Here is a 22,631-nt window from a genome sequence, read left to right on the forward strand (position 1 = left end):
CATCCAGCCTAGTGTTTCTCATGATGTACTCTGCATATAAGTTAAATAAGCAGGGTGACAATATACAGCCTTGACGTACTCCTTTTCCTATTTGGAACCAGTCTGTTGTTCCATATCCAGTTCTAACTATTGCTTCCTGACCTGCATACAAATTTCTCAAGAGGCAGGTCAGGTGGTCTGGTATTCCAATCTCTTGAAGACTTTTCCACAGTTTATTGTGATCCACACAGTCAAAGGCTTTGGCATAGTCAATAAAGCAGAAATGTTTTTCTGAAATTCTCTTGCTTTTTTGATCATCCAGCGGATGTTGTCAATTTGATCTCTGGTTCCGCTGCCTTTTCTAAATCCAGTTGGATCATATGGAAGTACTTCATCTGGAAGTACTAGCTTGGAGAATTTTGAACATTACTTTACTAGCATGTGAGATGAGTGCAATTGTGCGGCAGTTTGAGCATTCTTTGACATTGCCTTTCTTAGGGATTGGAATGAAAACCGACCTTTTCCAGGCCTGTGGCCACTGCTTGAGTTTTCCAAATTTGCTGGCATATTGAGTGCAGCACTTTCACAGCATCATCTTTTAGAATTTGAAATAGCTCAACTGAAATTCCATCACCTCCACTAGCTTTATTGTAATGATGCTTCCTAAGGCCCACTTGACTTCGCATTCCAGGATGTCTGGCTCTAGGTGACTGATCATACCATCATGATTACCTGGGTCGTGAAGATCTTTGTTGTATAGTTCTGTGAATTCTTGCCACCTCTTCTTAATATCTTCTGCTTCTGTTAGGTCCATACCATTTCTGTCCTTTCTCAAACTCATCTTTGCATGAGATGTTCCCTTGGTATCTCTAATTTTCTAGAGATCTCTAGTCTTTCCCATTCTGTTGTTTTCCTCTATTTATTTGCACTGATCACTGAGGAAGGCTTTCTTATCTCTCCTTGCTATTCTTTGGAACTCTGCATTCAAATGGGTATATCTTTCCATTTCTCCTTTGCCTTTTGCTGCTTTTCTTTTCACAGCTACTTGTAAGGCCTCCTCAGACAGCCATTTTACTTTTTTGCATTTGTTTTTCTTGGGGATGGTCTTGATCCCTGACTCCTGTACAGTGTCATGAACCCCCGTTGATAGTTCTTCAGGCACTCTATCAGATGTAATACCTTGAATCTATTTCTCACTTCCACTGTATAATTGTTAGGGATTTGATTTAGGCCATACCTGAATGGCCTAGTGGTTTTCCCTTCTTTCTTCAATTTAAGTCTGAATTTGGCAATAAAGAGTTCATGATCTGAGCCACAGTCAGGTCCCAGTCTTCTTTTTGCTGACTGTACAGAGCTTTTCCATCTTTGGCTGCAAAGAATATAATCAATCTGATTTTGGTTTTGACCACCTGGTGATGTCCATATGTAGAGTCTTCTCTTGTATTGTTGGAAGAGGGTGTTTGTTATGACCAGTGTGTTCTTTCGCAAAACTCTTATTAGCCTTTGTCCTACTTCATTCTGTACGCCGAGGCCAAATTTGACTGTTACTCCAGGTGTTTCTTGACTTCCTACTTTTGCATTTCAGTCCCCTATAATGAAAATGACATCTTTTTTGGGTGTTAGTTCTAGAAGGTCTTGTAGGTCTTCATGTAACCATTCAACTTCAGCTTCTTCAGCATTACTGGTCAGGGCATAGACTTGGATTACCATGATATTGAATGGTTTGCCTTGGAAACAAACAGAGATCATTCTGTTGTTTTTGAGATTGCACCCAAGTACTGCATTTTGGAATCTTTTGTTGACTGTGATGGATATTCCATTTCTTCTAAGGGATTCTTGCCCACAGTAATAGATATAATGGTCATCTGAGTTAAATTCACCCATTCCAGTCCATTTTAGTTCTCTGATTCCTAAAATGTTGATGTTCACTCTTGCCATCTCCTGTTTGACCACTTCCAGTTTACCTTGATTCATGCACTTAGCATTCCAGGTTCCTATGCAATATTGCTGTTTACAGCATCACACTTTGCTTCTATCTCCAGTCACATCCACAACTGGGTGTTATTTTTACTTTGACTCAGTCTCTTCATTCTTTCTGAGTTATTTCTCCACTGATTTCCAGTAGCATATTGGGGACCTACTGACCTGGGGAGTTAATCTTTCAGTGTCCTATCTTTTTGCCTTTTCATACTGTTCATGGGGTTTTCAAGGCAAGAATACTGAAGTGATTTGCCATTCCCTTGTCCAGTGGACCACATTTTGTCAGAACTTTTCACTGTGACCCGTCCATCTTGGGTGGCCCTACATGGCGTGGCTCATAGTTTCATTGAGTTAAATGAGACTGTGGTCCATGTGGTTAGATTGGTTAGTTTTCTGTGATTGTGGTTTTCAATCTGTCTGCCCTCTGATGGAGAAGGATAAGAGGCTTATGGAAGTTTCCTGATGGGAGAGACTGACTGAAGGAGAAACTGGGTCTTGTTCTGATGTGAGGGGCCATGGTTAGTAAATCTTTAATCCAATTTTGTGTTGATGGGTGGAGCCTGAAAGTTTAATGATGTAATAAACCATTTGTTCTCAAAATATTCATATTTTCTCCTTCAAACAACTTGTAATTTTGATGTTAGAGTGAAATAACTGAGGGAGCTATAGTTTTAAAAAGCCTTTTTAGTTTTTATGAAAGCATAATTATGTTAACATTATAGTCTTTTTTAAAATGTTAAGTTTCAGATGCTGCTGAAGGGCTTTCACTGTATTTACTTGATGATGAACCGGATGGGCCATTTTCTTCATCGAGCTTCAGTGGATATAACCGAAGTGGAAATAACCATGACCCAGGGAAAGCCAAATCATTTCGAAATAGAGTTTTGCCGATTAAGCAAGGTAAGAAATAAATGTGAACAGGGCATTTATTCTTTGTTCCTTTAAGACACGTCCTTTAAAAGCTGATATATTTAGGTAGTAAAAATTAGCATTTCCTTAAAATTAATGAGGATTTCAATATTGTCAAATCTGAGTCAGATAGGATTTCATATGCACATTTCTTTTTTTTTTTTTTGGAGGAGTAGAAAGAAGTAGCTTTATTACTTTACCAGGTAAAGGGGGAACACAGTAGGCCAGTGTGTCAAGAAATGTGCCCCTGCTTCCTGGGAAGTTGGAAGAGGTCTTAAGGTTTTCAGGGTGGTTTTTTTGGGGGGGTGGGGGGTGGGAAATGAGGCTGAAAAAAAGAACGAGGGCTGGTGTGGTCTTGCATTCTTCTCCCCTTCCTGGGTGAATTGAGATCATCACAGCTGGCATCGGGTGATTCAAGAACAGGTTCTGGTGGTCTCTGAGGTCATCATCCCATGACATTCTTTGTAAGGTTTCTCTCTAGTATGCATTTCCTGATCAAGTCCAAGGGCTTCAATGAAAGACTCTGCCACATAGATGATATTTATATGGTTCTGCCTGCTGCATGGATTATCTCATGTCTGCTGATACCCACAGAGAGCAGGTTCCTGAAGGTCTCCGACATCACATCCACGTATAAGGCCCTCTGAGCAGGGTCCAGGCATTCCCACTCTTCTGGAGAGAATTGGATGGTCACATCATTCAATGTCAACTGTGACTGAGAAACAGCCATCCTTTACTTTCCTCTTCCTCCTCTTCTTATAGGGTTCTTACTCAGACAACTTGCATCTTTAGAGGTCAAGCTTCAAAGCTCGGGACCGTGACCTTGGCTGCGTCCCATATGCACATTTCTAAACATATCTTAGTCTTTTAAAATAAGATTTAAAATGAATAGGGAAGAAAAACTAAATAAAGTGATCTTTCCCTGAGCATATAAAACCCAGACTGTTTGACATATTTAAGATCGTTCATTTTATTAAACCACATTAAGAAAAAAGGAAAAAGTTTTCCAGTATCATCTTTAAATAGGCCTAATATTTCTAAGGGCTACTCATATTTTACAAAGGGTTTATGTTGAAAAATGAGCCTTCTTTCAGTCAACACCCACTTCTGAAACCTTCTTTTTGTTTTCCAGTTAAATAACTCAGATATTCTCTTTCTCCGGGGTCTGCTCTCTCAATAATTCAGGGGTTTTCAGACTCCTCTACCTATTTCTTGATAATCCACAGAGGTACTTCAGAAAGTCTCAGAAGAACTTTCTCCATTCAACCAGACCACTCTTTTTTTTTTTTTATTTCATGTTATGAGCTTTCATGTAACTTTCATTTGAAGAATAATTTTCATTGCTAAAAAGGAAATCACTGACTTAATAATTCATTATCATGTACATCCAGTTTGGACCATGTCTGGGGGCATCAGTTATAAGTACTAAACGTTATGCAAACTTTATGTTGTAGACCCTGACCATGTTCAAAGGAAGTTCTGATGTAGTCATCTGTTTGAAGTTTGGAAGAATGATTAATATTCTTTTACAAATATCTTTTTTGGAATATATACATTCTAATTTATATAAATTTTAATGAAAGATTAAGTAGTTTATTACTATTAAAGTATTAAATAGCTTAAAAATATATATTCTATAGTTATATTTTGTTATATGACAAATATTGAAGCATCTGATTACTTTAAAATAGTTAGTGCCTTTATTTTTCCCAGTCTGTATCTTTACCTTCACCTTTGATCCTGCTATACATTGTATATTCATTTCCACTTCTCTTTCTGTCCTTTCCTTCACTGTCAAGCTTTTAGAAAGAATAGCTTCTACTTTCCACCTCTGTTTTCTTTCCATCTAAACATCCCTTTATCCTCTGTAGTCTGACCTCTGCCGCCACCACTCCCCAAAGGCTATTTTCCTCAGAATCACCAGTAATCTTCAGTGACCAACCAGTGTCCTTTTCTTAGTACCCCACCTCCTCGATCTCTCTATATGTTTGCATGCTATTGACTACCTACTCTAGGAACTCCACTGCTTGGCTTCTATACTCTACTGATTGCATATCTCCGTTTCACCTATATTTCTATATTTTGTCTTTTCTTTGGCCCTTTATGCCTCCTATTTGCAGTTTCTCACTTTTTTTTGTCTTCTACAAATAAAGGAATCTAATAACTACATCAGTCGTCTTTATGCTAATGACTCCAAATTCATGCATCTAGCCCTAACATCTGTTTGTTCTATCAGTATAATTTATAGTACTTCCTAAAAAAAGTTTCCCTTGTGTGCTTAGCATCCATTTTTCTGTTTCAAGTGTGCTTCTTTCTCTGCACTCACTATTTTAGTTAATGATACCGTCATCCTCTGTGTCATCCACCTTAAAATCTTACAACGTTCTTTGACTAACCTTTTATCCCTCATAAGTATCACTTTCTAAGTTTTGTAAATTCTACAACTTTTTAATATCACTTAAATCTCTTGTCTGCAGTTCATATTGCTATCCCCATAGTTTCTCGCCTAGTCTAGCAGTCAACGTGGGTGGTCACAATAAGATACTACAGACTGGGTAGCTTAAACAACAGGTACTCATTTTTTAGCAGCTTTATTGAGATACCATTTGGTATTTAAAAATTGTATGTTTAAAGTGTACCACTTGATATTTTGTTATATATATGCACTGAGAAATGGCCACCAGAGTCAAGCTAACATTATCTGTCACCTCTACATAGCCACTGTGTGTGTGTGTGTGTGTGCATGCATGTGTGGAGAAGATTTAAAGTCTAGCCTCTTAGTGAATTTCAGGTATACAATGCAGTATTAACTGTTGTCACCATGCTGTATATTTGATATCTAGAATTTATTCATCCAGAATAACTGAATCTTTGTACCCTTTTACCAACACCTCTACGTTTTTCCTCCCTCCAGCTCCTGGCAGCCACCATCCTACTCTTTGCCTCTATGAGTATGACTATTTTAAATTATACATATAAGTGATATTGTGCAATATTTCTTTTTCTGTATGTTGCTTATTTTGCTTAGCCTAACGTCTTCCAGTTCCATGCATGTTGTAAATGGCAGGATTTCTTTCTCTTATCCATTCATCTGTTGGAAGATAGGTTGTTTCCATGTTTTGCCTCTTATGAATACTGCTATATTGAACATGGGAATACAGACATGTCTTCAAGATCCTGATTTCTATTTCTTTGGATATATGCCCAGAAGTAGGATTGCTAAATCAAATGGTAGTTCTGTTTTAGGGAACATCTGTACTGATTTCCATAATGGCTGTACTGATTTACTTTCTCTCCAACAGTGTGTGAGGGTTCCCTTTTCTCTTTATCCTCACTAACACTTCTTATCTTTTTTCAATTTTGTATTTGATTATTTAGTTTTTAAAAATTTTTGTCTGTGCTTCACAACATGTGGGTTCTTAGTTCCCTGACCAGGGATTGAACCTATACCCCCTGCATTGGAAGTGTGTAGTCTTAACCACTGCCAGTCTTTATCTTTTCAATATTAGCCATCCTAACAGCTGTGAACTGATACCTGATTGTGGTTTTGATTTGCATTGCCCTGATGATTAGAGATGTTGTACACCTTTTCATAAATCTGCAATAGACATTGTTTTCTCACAGTTCTGAAGGCTCAAAATCCAAGATCAAGGTGCCAGCAGGGTTGGTGTCTGTTGAGGACTTTCTTCCTGGCATGCTGATGGCTACTTTCTCCCTGTGTCCTCATGTGGCTTTTTCTGTCTATACACAGTCAGGGAGAGCCAGCAAGCACTGGTGTGTCTTTCTCTTAAAAGGATGCCAGTCCTGGTGCATCAGGGCCCATCTACCCTTATGATTTCATTTAATTTTAATTATTTCTATAAGGGCCCTGTCTCTAAATACAGTCATATTCAGGGCTAGGACTTCAACATATGTATTTGGCAAAGGTAGGGAGGGCACACAAAATTCAGTCCATAACACTTAGACTATTATACCAATCTTGTAATTATGGTTACCATACAACCCTACTCTTTTTTCTCTCCAGTTTTTCCAGTTCACTCTACTGTTTTCCTCCTACCCTGCTTATCTTTGCCAATTATTTTTTATTTCTAAATGTTGAAATATACCAAGTCTCAGCCCTCAGCCACCTTCTTGCTCTCTCCATGAGCTTTCTCAGTTCTCTTCACCCTAAATGTTACCTCTTTATTGAAAATTTCCAAAACTATATCTCCAATTCTATCCAAGTCTCCCTTGATTTCTAGACTGCTATATCCACCTGATTTTCTTTTTCTTCTTAAAATGCCTTAAGAGTTCTAATAGTATTTAAATCTGGAATCTCTATTTTTTTCCAACAGCTTGCCCAAACCTATTCTCCTTCATTGTTCTCTAACCAAGCAAAAGATCTCCACCATCCACCAAGTTATTCAGGCCATAAAACCTTGGAGTTGACTTTCCTTTTTGCTTAGCATTTCATATCCAGCCAGTTAACAATTCCTGTCAGTGCGAACTATTAAGTGTTGGTTCTGATAGCTCCTCCAGAAGGAAATATGTAAATCCAATCACTTCTCATCACCTCAATTGGTAAATCTCTTATAATATCTTACATATCATGTCTATTACAGTGTACTGCCAATTGATCTCTGCTTCCAATCTTGCCCCTTCTCTATTCTGTTCTCTGTACAGCAACCATTGGTGTTCAGTCACTCAGTCGTGTCCAACCCTTTGTGATCCCATGGACTGCAGAATGCCAGGCTTCCCTGTCCTTCATCATCTCCTGGAGCTTGCTCAAACTCATGTCCATTGACTCAGTGATGATGCCATCCAACCAACTCGTCCTATGTCATCCCCTTCTCCAACCTTCAATCTTTCCCAGCATCAGGCTCTTTTCTAAAGAGTTGGCTCTTCGAATCAGGTGGCCACAGTGATGGAATTTCAGTTTCAGCATTAGTCCTTCCAATGAATATTCCAGGGTTGATTGCCTTTAAGATTGACTGGTTTGGTCTCCTTGCTGTCTAAGTCTTCTCCAACACTACAATTCGAAGGCATCAATTCTTAAGCACTCAACCTTCTTTGTGATTTAACTCTCACATCCATACATGACTACTGGAAAAACCATAGTTTTGACAAGATGGGCCTTTGTCGACAAAGTAATGTCTCTGTTTTTTAATATGCTGTCTAGGTTGGTCATAGCTTTCCTTCCAAGGAGCAAGTGTCTTTTAATTTCATGGCTGAAGTCACACCCTGCAATGATTTTGAGCCCAAGAAAATAAAGTCTGCCACTGTTTCCATTGTTTCCCCATCTATTTGCCATAGCACAGCAACCATCAGTTCAGTTCAGTTCAATCACTCAGTTGTGTCCAACTCTTTGCAACCCCATGGACTGCAGCACACCAGGCCTCCCTGTCCATCACCAACTCCCAGAGTTTACTCAAACTCATGTCCATTGAGTTGGTGATCCAATCCAACCATCTCATCCTCTGTCATACTTTCTCCTCCCGCCTTCAATCTTTCCCAGCATCAGGATCTTTTCAAATGAGCAGGTCTTTGCATCAGGTGGCCAAAGTATTGGAGTTTCAGCTTCAACATCAATCCTTTCAATGAATATTCACGACTGATTACCTTTAGGATAGACTGGTTGGATCTCCTTGCAGTTCAGGGACCCTCAAGAGTCTTTTCCAACACCATAGTTCAAAAACTTCAATTCTTCAGCACTCAGCTTTCTTTATATTCCAGCTCTCACATTCATACATGAGTACTGGAAAAACCATAGCCTTCACTAGATGAAAATTTGTTGGCAAAGTAATGTCTCTGCTTTTTAATATGCTGTCTAGGTTGGTCGGAATTTTTCTCCCAAGGAGTAAGTGTCTTTTAATTTCATGGCTGCAGTCACCATCTGCAGTGATTTTGGAGCCCAAAAAAGTGAAGTCTGCCACTGTTTCCACTGTCTCCCCATCTATTTGCCATGAAGTGATGGGACTGGATGCCATGATCTTAGTTTTCTCAATGTTGAGCTTTAAGCCATCTTTTTCACTCTCCTCTTTCACTTTCATCAAGAGACTCTTCAGATCTTCTTTGCTTTCTGCCATAGGTGCTATCATCTGAATATCTGAGATTATTGATATTTCTCCCAGCAATCTTGATTCCAACTTGTGCTTCATCCGGCCCAGTGTTTCTCATGGTGTACTCTGCATATAAGTTAAGTAAGCACGGTGACAATATACAGCCTTGATGTACTCCTTTTCCTATTTGGAACCAGTCTGTTGTTCCATGTCCAGTTCTAACTGTTACTTCCTGACCTGCATACAGATTTCTCAAGAGGCAGGTCAGGTGGTCTGGTATTCCCATCTCTTGGAGAATTTTCCACAGTTTATTGTGATCCACATAGTCAAAGACTTTGGCATAGTCAATAAAGCAGTAGATGTTTTTCTGGAACTCTCTTGCTTTTTCGATGATCCAGCAGAGGTTGGCAATTTGATCTCTGGTTCCTCTGCATTTTGTAAAACCATCTTGAACATTTGGAAATTCTCGGTTCACGTATTGCTGAAGCCTACCTTGGAGAATTTTGAGCATTACTTTATTAGCGTGTGAGATGAGTGCAATTGTGTGGTTGTTTGAGCATTCTTTGGCATTGCCTTTCTTAGGGATTGGAATGAAAACCGACCTTTTCCAGTCCTGTGGCCACTGCTGAGTTTTCCAAATTTGCTGGCATATTGAGTTCAGCACTTTCTCAGCATCATCTTTTAAAATATGAAATAGCTCAACTGGAATTCCATCACCTCCACTAGCTTTGATCATAGTGATGCTTCCTAAGGCCCATTTGACTTCACATTCCAGGATGTCTGGCTATAGGTGAGTTTTCACACCGTCATGATTATCTGAGTCATGAAGATCTTTTTTGTACAGTTCTGTGAATTCTTGCCACCTCTTCTTAATATCTTCTGCTTCTGTTAGGTCCATACCATTTCTGTCCTTTATTAAGTCTATCTTTGTATGAAATGTTCCCTTGGTATCTCTGATTTTCTTGAAGAGATCTCTAGTCTTTCCAGTCCATTGTTTTTCTCTATTTCTTTGCACTGATTACTGAGGAAGACTTTCTTATCTCTCCTGGCTATTCTTCAGAACTCTGCATTCAGATGGGAATATCTTTCCTTTTTTCCTTTGCTTTTTGCTTCTCTTCTTTTCACAGCTATTTGAAAGGCCTCCTCACATAGCCATTTTGCTTTTTTGCATTTCTTTTTCTTGGGGATGGTCTTGATCCTTATCTCCTGTACAATGTCATGAACCTCCATCCATAGTTCATCAGGCACTCTTATCAGATATAGTTCTGTAAATCTATTTCTCACTTCCACTGTATAATTGTTAGGGATTTGATTTAGGTCATACCTGAATGGTCTAGTGGTTTTCCCTACTTTCTTCAATTTAAGTCTGAATTTGGCAATAAGGAGTTCATGATCTGAGCCACAGTCAGCTCCTGGTCTTGTTTTTGCTGACTGTATAGAGCTTCTCAATCTTTGGCTGCAAGGAATATAATCAATCTGATTTAGGTGTTGACCATCTGGTGCTATCCATGGGTAGTGTCTTCTCTTGTGTTGTTGGAAGAGGGTGTTTGCTATGACCAGTGTGTTCCCTTGGTAAAACTCTAAAGTATTTACATTTACCCTGCTTCATTCTGTACTCCAAGACCAAATTTGCCTGTTACTCCAGGTGTGTCTTGACTTCCTACTTTTGCATTCCAGTCCCCTATAATGAAAAGCACATGTTTTTTGGGTGTTAGTTCTAAAAGGTCTTGTAGGTCTTCAAAGAACCGTTTAACTTCAGCTTCTTCAGCATTACTGGTCAGGGCATAGACTTGGATCACCTTAATATTGAATGGTTTGACTTGGAAACGAACAGAGGTCATTCTGTCGTTTTTGAGATTGCATCCAAGTACTGCATTTCAGACTCTTTTGTTGAGTATTATGGCTACTTCATTTCTTCTAAGGGATTCTTGCCCACAATCACAGAAAACTAACCAATCTAATCACATGGACCACAGCCTCGTTTAACTCAATGAAACTATGAGCCATGCCGTGTAGGGCCACCCAAGATAGATAGGTAATGGTGGAGTGTTCTGACAAAATATGATCCACTGGAAAGGGAATGGCAAATCACTTCAGTATTCTTGCCTTGAGAACCCCATGAATAGTATGAAAAGGCAAAAAGATAGGACACTGAAAGATTTAACTCCCCAGGTCGGTAGGTCCCCAATATGTTACTGGAGATCAGTGGAGGAATCATTCCAGAAAGAATTAAGAGATGGAGCCAAAGCAAAAACAACACCTAGTTGTGGATGTGACTGGTGATGGAAGCAAAGTCCAGTGCTGTAAAGAGCACTACTGTATAGGAACCTGGAATGTTAGGTCCATGAATCAAGGCAAATTGGAAGTGATCAAACAGAGATGGCAAGAGTGAACGTTGACATTTTAGAAATCAGATAACTAACTGGAATGAGTAAATTTAACTCAGATGACAGCAACCATAGCACTCTTTTAATGTAAATTGAATCCTGTCATTCTCTAGCTTTAAAATTATACACTGGCTGTCATCTCCTACTTATTTCCTATTTTTCTCTTCTACTCTTAATTTTACTGGTTTTTCTTTCCTCCAGTGGAAGTCCAGATATCACCTTATTCATTTTTTTTCTCAAATACTGCCTCAGCCAAAAAGTCTTCCCTAGCCATTATACATATATTCACACTCTTTTCTTTACCCACTTTTCCTTTTCTTTATAACCCATTTTAGTACTTGAAATTATTTATTTGCCTGCTTCATTGCCTGTCAGGTTTTCCACACTAAAATATAAAACATAAATTCAAAGAGCAAATACTTTGTCTCATCATTGCCATATTCCAAGGTCCAAACAATGCCTAGTTGATAGTAGGTAGTCAGTAATAATTGTTGAATGCATGCATAAAATTATTCTGATCACGTGCCCATGTTCCCTTTTAGAGTTCAAGCCCTTAAATTTTTGCCTAGCTTCTTCATCCTCCGTCATCCCTACACAGTCCCTTCATCCCTGCAAAAATTAGTCAGACAAAAGTAAAAACCTTAGTATCTTCCATTTCAGCAGCTTCCCTGGTCACCTAGTGATAAAGAATCTGCCTACCAATGCAAGAGATGTGGATTTGATCCCTGGGTTAGGAAGACCCTCTGGAGGAGGAAATGGCAACCCACTCCAGTATTCTTGCCTGGGAAATGCCATGGACAGAGGAGCTTGTCAGGCTGCAGTCCACGGGGTTGCAAAAGAGTCAGACATGACAGCGTCTAAACAACAACATCTTCCATTTCAAACAGATTTAAATTCATACTCGAACACTCTGTATGGTTTTACCCCATCTATATTTGGGCACCAAATATTTTTTGATAGATTGTTTCTTTACTTTTGAATGTAAATAATCATCTTATCAGTGTCAAAGCTTAACTTTAAAAAATTATTCATCTTGATTTAGATCACTCCCATGATGGACCCCTTACAAATGGTGATGGCAGAGAGCCCCGGACAGGAATCAAGAGAAAACTACTTAGTGCATCAGAAGAAGATGAAAGCATGGGAAGAGAAGAGAAAGAGAAAAAAGAAACAAAAGAGAAATCACATTTGTCCTCCTCAGAGAGTGGAGAGTTAGAATCCAGTTTAAGTTCTGAAAGTACCTGTGGTTCTGATTCTGACTCTGAATCAACTTCCAGAACAGATCAAGATTATGTAGATGGAGACCATGATTATAGCAAATTCATACAAACTAGGCCTAAAAGAAAACTCAGAAAGCAATATACCAATGGAAAAAGAAACTGGAAAACGAGAGGCACGGGAGGAAGGGGCAGATGGGGCAGATGGGGTAGATGGAGTAGAGGAGGCAGAGGAAGAGGAGGCAGGGGACGAGGCAGTCGAGGAAGAGGTGGAGGTGGTGGGAGAGGGAGAGGAAGAGGGAGAGGAGGAAGAGGTGCTTCTAGAGGAGCCACCAGAGCCAAACGTGCACGTATTACAGATGATGAATTTGATACTATGTTTTCAGGACGCTTCAGTAGACTGCCTCGAATTAAAACAAGAAACCAAGGCAGGAGGACTGTTTTATATAATGATGATTCTGATAATGACAATTTTGTGTCCACTGAAGATCCTCTGAATCTTGGTACATCCAGATCAGGCAGAGTGCGTAAAATGACAGAAAAAGCCAGGGTTAGCCATCTCATGGGATGGAATTATTAGCAGTTAATAAATTTAGGATAATTTTAAAAATTCAATGGCCTTCTACTGCAGGGAATTTACCAGGAAATCTACAAAGCAAGTTGTGTGGGGACTTCTGCTTCCTTTCACATTGGTGCTTTTCCATTATGCCAGTATACATTTGTTTCAAGACTTTTGATCTCCACACTTCATTTGTTCAAACAAGCCTTACTCATTAGGCCTTAAATTTTAAAAAAAATTCTACACACATACACACACACACAAACCACAGACACACTACAGATTTACTACATTAAGGGAGCATTCAGCTTCTTAAGAGTAGCATGACATTTTTATCTAAATGGAATATCCCTCTTTTGCTTTTGTATCACAGAAGTATAGCACCTTCTTACAGAGTTTTATATAGTTTGTTTTTGCCATTTTGATTCTTGTACCAGTAATAATAACTTTTGCACAATACACCAATCCTAAAGGCAGCTATTAAATGTTTACAGTTTCTATATTGTAAGAACGATCTGGATTATTTTACTCTTCCCAGGCCAAACTTTCATGAATTGTACTGAACTGAAGTATATATTTATACTACAGTTTTTTTTTGGGGGGGTGGGGGGTTCTTAATATGCTTTTCATTGATTTGCTTAATTCATGTTAAAGGTGAGAAAGGGTTGGTGCCTTGTAAATATGTAGCAAATCTTTGTGGTGTGTCCTGATGTGTGCATTAACTTTATTAAAAAAAGAATACTTGAGGTATCAATCTAGACAAGGTGCCAAATGCAAAAGTATCTTGCATCCATTTTCTTTTTTTCTGTTATATTTTATTGCATTAATAGAACTTGTGTAGCTTAAAGAATAACTTAAACATTTGAAAAATCCTCATCCACAAAGAATAACTGAATAGTAGCTCAGCTACCTCTATTAACTACAACTACTGGAAACATTAAGAAAAATAGATGCTGTTATTCATTACTAACTAAGGAGAAATAGAACAAGCTTGGTAGGAATGAATCCTCATAAGTTATAAGCTGAGAGGTTGTTGATAATTGTATTGGCTCTCAAATGAATAGTTGTAATTAAATTTTCTCAAGTATCATAAGCTCTACCTTATTAGGCTTTTCTTAGAGCATATTTGTGTAAGTAGACTTGATCTACTGCTTATATATCTCTGCTACCACTTGCGATTTAACAGCTGTGAGTGACTGGTATTGAATTTTAAAATGTAGCACAGCACCTAGTTTGAGTTGGAATGTTTTAGCTAGCTAATATTTTGAATCAATGTAGGTTCTTCTCATCCCATTCCAAAGGGTTCTTCTGTTAATCTTTCAGAATAGAACCTGGTTGCACTGCATACTGATATTTTGAGTCATTATTTTATAGATTAAAAATAATCTTTAAACCCTATGATCTTGTTTACAGCAGTAGAGTGCACATTGGTTCCATAAGTGAGCTTGAGTTCCAAGATCAATTTTACTCCTCAAATTTGAGAGATTGCAAATTTGCTAATTCTTTAGATACCTAGATTTTTGAGGTAAGAATAATATTGATCTCTGTTTCTGTAACAACCAGTTTGCCCATAGATCAGACTTATGGAATAAAAGGAACTTCTTAATATATGCTTAGTAATCCCAGGATATTTCTTAAGCTAATGTATTTGTCTCATGTTTTCAATCATTTCATGCATCTGAAAATCCTTAAGTGCAGAGGAAGGAGTACACACATAGCATTGCTTTTTTGGTTGGGTTGGGTGGGGGGTTTTCTTGGACTAACATCTTTAAGCAATTTTCACTTGCAGTAGAAATGATGTTCAGGCTTTAAGAAAGTATTGTGAATTATTAATGGAACTAACTTCTATTTCCTGACAGTAGATCAAGTTTATTTTTGGTTGTTGTAGTCTACTTTTCACTAAACCAAAATTACTTCTGGTTGTAACTCAGCTGCCACTTTTAACCCATAATATAGATTTAAAAACATTCATGTTTAAAACTCTACATTTAATTTTTGATAAAATGTGCTATTTTAGTTATTCATATCTTGGACATTTAGACTAAATTTGTGCCTGTGTTTTCCTGGAATCGATAACACTTTGGCCTACCCTATTCAAAGTAACATAGTTACTTAAATTCATGGATATATCCAAATGTGTATCATGTATATCGTTTTAGTGTGAAATTTTTTTTGACATTCTTCTATGAAGAGCTGACCTCTTGAAATGTAGAAGAATTGCCATTTGTGTGATTTAGCTATCTCAAGCTTTATTTATAATTTATTTTGAAAAATAAAAATGGCACATTTATTTCCCAAATGTCAAGATTTTCTAGGTTTAGATAATTAGAATAAAAAGGGTGAAGACATTTTAAAGAATATTTTATATGTAGTGAGATACTGTGAAAATACTAGTGAACAGCATTTTGCTGTAATGTTGATTTCAGTTATTAGGATGTAAAGAGTTAGTCACCAGGGTATGTTAGATGAGCATAGTTTTCACTTACTACAAAACAAACAGATAATTTTCTGTTTGCATGCAAATTATTTTAATAAGTGTAAAAATAAAACTTTGGAAGACAGTGTTTTTACCTTTATATCTGGATTCCCACCCCCCAATTTATACTTTGCTTTTTTTTGTAATACCACCTCCTGTGAATGTGTTGTAATTTGTATCGCATTGATATTTTATCACTTTAATTTTTTAGAGGTTCTTTAAACCTAAATAAGATCTGGGTTTAGCCATAGCAAAGCAAGTAGGAAATGAGCTAAGAAATTTGAAAAAAAAGTCTAAATTTTAATTGAATTTCTAAGAAAAAAGTTACATTTAGGTCCATGAGAGCATATACATATACAAGCCTATTCCTGTTCTGGATATTAATAGTCAATGAGTTGTAATATTTCTTATGAATGCTAATAATGTTTAAATTCCCAGCTTTAAGATTCTAGCATGTGTATCTGTTTATGAAACAGATTGTGTTGCTTCTATGGCTTGCTGTGTGTATCTCTTCCAGCAATAGGATGCTCTCTAAAACGTTCACTGGCCTCTTAGTATAATGACTAAATTTGTGTGTGTGTGCGTGCACGCATGCACTCATGTGTGCGCATGCACAGATCTATATGTAGATTTTTTCCCTCAACTTGACATGTTTTATCTCAGACATTAAAAAAAAGTTTGTATGGCAGACAGCTGTATTCACTGTCTACCAATTCATTGCTTCTGTTGTAAAGCACTTACCCTGTATATATACTGCTTGATTATCCATATCATTATGCCTTCTAGATAAACAGTCTAGGTTTTGTTGTGTACATATGCCCTATTTTTAAAATTTAATTTGCCCTTCTTTCATGTGTTTCTTTGTCCGTTTCCTTTCCCAGAGATCAGGCTTGTGCTAGAATTCTTCCATACAGCACTTTGTTTCACCCAGAGGCTAGGAAACTGAGTAAAATTATTAAATCTTATTCTGCACAACTGTGTGCTCAGATTTCTAACTCAGCCTTCCAATATTTTAAAGTAAATTTGAGTGATTTATCTTTGTCATTGCTTTTGTTGTAATCCTAGATTGTCATCAAATAATAACAGAATGATTGAAATAGAAAGATGTGTATGCCACTTCTAACTTTTGATAAAAACTTTTTGGAGAATTTTTCAAAATTTGTATCTTGTAGTGATAAAATTAAACATCTATTACTTGCTTATATATCTCGGGAATTATTTTATGCACATTTATCAACTGGTACTTATGTTTAAAGTTGGCATTTTCTTTTTAAGTTGGAATTTTCACATCCACAGAAGGGAGACTTACTACATAATTTTCAGTATATTTTGATATTCTGCCTTTTAAACAATAACCAACATTTTGAGTTGAGAAGTAAATAATTACTTCTGGGGGAAGAAATGGAACTTTCAACATTTAAAGTTCATTGTTTTAAATGTTAATTCCATCCCCAACATTTTTGTGTTACATGAGGCTTTATGAAAGTTATTGAAAGTAGAATATTCAAAGATCATTTTCCCAAATTTAACAAGTTTTGATTAAATTTTAATTATGAAGTTAAATTATATTTATGGTGCTGTATTTTGTATAATATGTATTGTCCTCAAATTTCTTGACATTTATTTCTCATATAGTCTTATCCTTATTTCCTATTCCATCATTTCTCTCCTGCTTGCTCTTACCTTCATTTCTCTTTCTGCAATGAAGACTGCACCTAATTTAGCAAACTTCAACAAAACTGGCAATTTATGATTCATTGATGGGAGAAGTACAGTAGAAAGGCCCTGCAGTTTAGAGTTAAGATGTGTTTGTTTATTTATATGTGTGCCCATTTGTTACTCTTAGACCTATCTTAATTAAATTTAGAATATGATACTTTGACATAAAAGCATTGTAAGTATTTTCTAAAAAATAAAACTATTGATACATATTAAAATTGCCATTGGTAATTGACTTTTGAAATCACATACAAGAATATTTAGAAACCCACTTGGGAAATGTGGTTTACATGTGTCACCAGATACATATTAGGCAGTACTACAAATGTTAATTCTTTAAACAATACTGTGGTGATGGCAATCAGTAATTTATTTCTTTGTCCTGTAACTTATCATCCTTGTCTTTTGTAATTCCTAACAAAGTATTAACAAAATTGTACCTTATGTTTGTTCTTAGTATCCGTAAGTTTTAAGGTGGAAAATCATTCAGTTAATAGTTGATGTGATGTTGTATATGGACAAAATGTCCATTAAACTAAAATTCAGTAAAGAAAGGTAAACTAAACTGGCTTGGTTTATAAAAGATGTTTTGTTTGGCAGTTATTAGTCATTATAAGCAATTATCTTCAAAGAAAAAAACTGGACTAATTTGTTGCCATTCTTTATGGGATGTTTACAATAAAATTCCAAGTTGTTTGGAATCAGTTGCACTCTTGCTGCTTTGTGCTTCAACTCAGATACTGGAGATAAATTAACAAGAAAGAAATATGGAGTTACCTTTCCATTATCCAGCTTCAGAGACTGTAACATGTAACTCTTAGGCCTTTCCTTTGTTGTTTCTTGTCATATAGTATTTTATTGTTAATATTTTAGCCTGAGAAACTAGGGTGCTTCTTCCTATCAAAGAAAATTAAGGTTTTTTTTTTTTTTCCTTAGTTGTTTCAGATATTCTTTGGGTCATTTTTAGGTAGTAACTATGTTAACATTTCAAATGTGGGCTGCTTGGTGCATTAAAAAAAACAGCCTGCAAAGCTTTATTTAACATTTTGTTTTATAGAGAGAGCTCTTTGAAATGAATAGATTTCTAATGTGTTTAAAGCTTCTTAGAAGTTGTAGCAGCTGAGCTTTTGAATCTCCACCATTCTTATTTATAGTAAAATTGCCCACAGAGGCTTAGCTATATTATAAATGGTGCTTTGATTCAATGTACGTGAAGGAGGGAGAGAAGTAACGTTAGAGGTAACTTTTGAGCCAGGAAGTGAAGGCTCCTTTAACAAGAATATTCCACTTCTGCAACTAAATGGTTGTTGAGAATTTTCTTCCCAGTGGTCAGAACTCCATTCGGTTCAAGGTAAGTAAGCTGGCTAAAGACTGGGCCGTATGTTTTATACATACACTGTCTATTTTGTGCATTTAGAATTAAGAAATAAGGTATTTAGAAAAAAATACTACCTTTGCCTTCCAGCATCATCCTATGGCTATGAGAGTAGTCCACATTTTTGCAGTATTTAGAGATTGAAGTAGAGATACATTGTTTGGTATTTATGTGTAGTTGCTTGATTGGTTAAAGATAGCCCTCTTTAAAGATACAGAAGTGTACCTTAAAAATTATTTATTAACAGGCTCTGATGTTTTCTGACTTCACCTGATAGGTTTTCTAAGATTGTTGTTATTAAGTCACTAAGTCTTGTCGGACTCTTCTGTGACCCCATGCACTGTAGCCCACCATCTCTGTCCATGGGATTTCCCAGACAAAAATACTGGAGTAGGTTGCCATTTTCTTCTCCAGGGGATCTTCCTGACCCAGGAATTGAACCCCCTCTCCTGCATTGCAGGTGGATTCTTTACCTCTGAGCCACCGGGGAAGCCTTTTTAAGATAGAAAAAGTAAATAATTTTTCATAACAAAATTTTACAGCAGTATTCAGAGGATCCATTTTTTTCCTAGTTGGGAAGGTCAAGGCCAGGGTGCTCTCTACCCTATTCTTGAGTTATATGTCCCTGATAATTTAAAATTATTTTCCATAAATGCACAAAATAAATTAAAACCTATGTATTGAGCCTGTGGGTTGGTTTTCTTTGGATACTTAAGCCTTGTACACTTATGGTTGCTTTCTTAGGGCTTTTATATAAGTACTTAAAAGAATTTTTTAATGCTACTTATTGTCGGTAAACCAAATATATCATTAAATAAAAAAGAACTTTTTATGGTATCAATGTTTTACTGAATTTTGAAGAAATTTTTTTTCCTTTTTTTGTAACTTTAGTATGTTTTTCCTTCACTAGCTATGTCAGTTGTCTTAGTAAAGTTACCTCTCACCTATCAATTATAAAACATCTAATATATAATTCTAACTTTTATTAATTATTAACAAATTAAACCTTAATTTGACATTGGAGCACTTTTAAAAACAACTTTGAAGCTAGTATCCTTTAATTTGTAAACTTTAGGTACTGTTAGATTGCCTTCTCAGCATCTTTATGTTCTTCAGAGAATAAGTTTTATAGTAAATGTATGAAGAAATAAAAACATTTTAAATTGCTTGATTTAGGTTACTAATATTACTTGGTGGAATTTATTCATTTTTAAGAATGCTTTTGTGGTTGATTTTTGTCATGTTACAGTTCTAAGTAGTATTTGTATAGCACAATGTTAATTTATATTTGGTATTTTGTGTATTCTGTCAAGTAATTTAAGTCATTAAAACTCGGAAGGTGTTTTTTTAATTTCATTTTTCTTTCCTTTTTAGAAAAAGTTTAGAATATCATGCTAAAATGAGATACTTCAGCCGAAATTATACATTAACTCATTTTTTAGAGGATTTTTTTTTTGTAACTGTTGGGTATTGTTCACCAAAAACGTTAATGATATACTGGTCATTCTGAATTGTTTCTGTTTGTTAATTTTTTTTTTTTTTAAATTTGGCTGCTCCAGATCTTAGTTGAGGCATGCGAAATCTAGTTCCCTGACCAGGGATTGAACCCGGGCCCCTGCATTGGGAGCACAGAGTCTTAACCACCGGACCACCAGGGAAGTCCCTATTTGTTAAATTTTAATTTATAAATTAGAGCAAGCCTTGTATACAAGAACATAAGTGTTAATTTTGTCTAGTCTGATGGTATGGAGTAGTAAATGCTTGGTCATAGTCACATTGCCTTTCACTTTTGAAGGATGCTATTCATTTTTATTGCTAATTGTGTTGAGTAGTTATCATAATATAGAAAAATACTTAATTAAGTGATATATTTCTACTCTCCAGTCACCTCAAAAATATAACTGGTAAATACGTTTCAACATTGTCAAAATATTAATCTTTTATCACTTTGCTTAATTATTCAGGTAAAAATTGTTGGAAAAAAATCTGAGATAATGAGTTACATTCTTTTTCCAGATACATATGAAGATCTCCTTCATAAAAGAAGATACTTACCACCAGGAATTTATAGCCTATATTCTTCATATCAATGATAAGAGATGGCTAAAAGAAGACTGATTTATTCCTTCTCAGACTTGTTTATTTGTTCATTTTATTAATTCAGTCAACATGTATTAATTAATTTCAGCCTTTACTGAGTACTTGTTATGTGCCAAGCATTGTGATTTTATTAAAAGAGCTTTGCAGTTTACAAATTTCATCTTTAAATATATACTCAAGCACCAGAATGACACTATCAGTAAATTCTGTTTTTCAGATCAGAAAAAGTGAGTTTCAGTGAAATCTAGTAATTTGCTGAAGGTCACATGGCTAGTAAATAGAAAAGCCTTGATTAATCCAGACTATCTGCTTCCAGGTTTCTAGTCTTAACTTTTGTATCTTATTAATGGGGTAATATTTGGTTCCATTTTCCTCTTTTCCATTGTCCATGAAATGAAGACTGCAAAGTCATACAGTGTGTATTTTGAAGGTCACATTTCTTTTTGCTTATGGCTAAGATTATTTAATAAAGGAGATATTAAGATGTGGATCTTTATGCTTCTTAGTACTTTCAGGAGATGGTAGATAGGAGCTAAAAATTTTAAAGATATCAGATTTATAAGTAGGAAAATACATATCTTATGCATACTTGCACAAAGGTAATATCCAAGGAAAATCAAAGAATTTACTTATATCTTATTTTGAGGATTAATTTTGCTAATAGTCTATACAAGTGTCCTTTTCAGTGCATGATACAAAATTTATTGGTTACCACTACTTTACACATTGTGGTCTCTTTCCAGCTGCAAAACCTAGACTGTCTTTTTTCTTCAGAGTTTGAATGGGTTTTAAGTACAGTTCTCAGAGAATATAGGAAGGTTCCTGGTTTAAGCCATGGGTTTAATTTAGTTAAGTGTTGTCATTTGTTTTTGTTTTTGTTTTCATTCCTTGAATCACTTCTGAGTTTCACTCATTTAATTTGTCACTCTTCCCTTTTACCCTCATTTAAAAAAAAATTTGCTAAATTGAAAATGTCTACGGAAAATAAGACTTTTTCAGAAAGGAAACGTTTTTTAACCCATCTTTCATACACCAGTCCTTTTGTACCATTTTAATTTGGATTTTTTTGTAAGACTTTGGGTCAGGGATGATTTGGTGGGTTTCAAGTAGCTGTATAAGTATAGTAAAACTGAATTTGAACCCCTGCTAATTTGAATTTAAAACAGTTTTTGTATTTTATTTTTATAGCAGTAATGTTTATGTGGTTATTGGGGGGAAAGCTTCAATAACTCAGAGCTAATGTCTTTGTTACATTGTAGATCTCCCCTTGTTATTCTTAAGTAATGGAATTCTCCAGTGGGTTTTGGAAAGCCATTAGGACTGCCTGAGTTGAATTTTGTTATATCATTTTACATTGGTCTCATTCATATTTCATCATGCCACCTTTTCTAACCACATTCTACTCATTGTCATCCAAGGAACAGAAATGTTGATTTCTAACAGATTGACTATTCAGTTCTTCTGTCAACAAAGATTACTGTAAAAATCAAACAGGGAGTAAAAAATAGAATATATTAATTTTCTTCAGGCTTGCTGCCTAATTTCTAGTAAGTCAATTCTACTTTATTTTGGGCATCGAAATGAATAATTTATTTTCTAGCTAAATAGAGCAAGTCTGGTTTGGCTAAGTTAGTATACCTATGATAATCTTTGCTTGTATTAGGATAATATAACCTAGAACCTAGGTTGAGGCCTGTGCTGTGGTTGGACACCATTCTGTGGCCTAACTTGTAAGCTTAACATGTGTTTTGATGGAAAGAGTCTGACTTGAGTCAGGTACTGTGGTTATGGTGGAGGGTAAGGGGAGAAAGGGAAGCTGAGGGGAAACTTAGAAATTTCTAAAATCATCATAACTAGAGGAGAGAGAGGAATGGGATTTGGTGGGTTAATAA

At 36.1% G+C, this 22,631-nt stretch overlaps 1 protein-coding gene across 1 annotated transcript in view; it reads left to right on the plus strand.

The window, feature by feature from the left end:
* BRWD3 (bromodomain and WD repeat domain containing 3) overlaps nt 1–17,479 on the plus strand; it is a 136,278-nt gene extending 118,799 nt beyond the window's left edge. The window contains exons 40-41 of the mRNA XM_043895502.1: nt 2,701–2,859; nt 12,336–17,479. Of these exons, the coding sequence (XP_043751437.1) occupies nt 2,701–2,859; nt 12,336–13,090 (914 nt within the window). The 3' untranslated portion in view covers nt 13,091–17,479. The remainder of the gene's footprint in view (nt 1–2,700; nt 2,860–12,335) is intronic.
* The last annotated feature ends 5,152 nt before the right edge of the window (nt 17,480–22,631 follow it).

Source organism: Cervus elaphus, chromosome X, assembly GCF_910594005.1.
Source record: "Cervus elaphus chromosome X, mCerEla1.1, whole genome shotgun sequence".
In the NCBI taxonomy this organism is placed as follows: domain Eukaryota; kingdom Metazoa; phylum Chordata; class Mammalia; order Artiodactyla; family Cervidae; genus Cervus; species Cervus elaphus.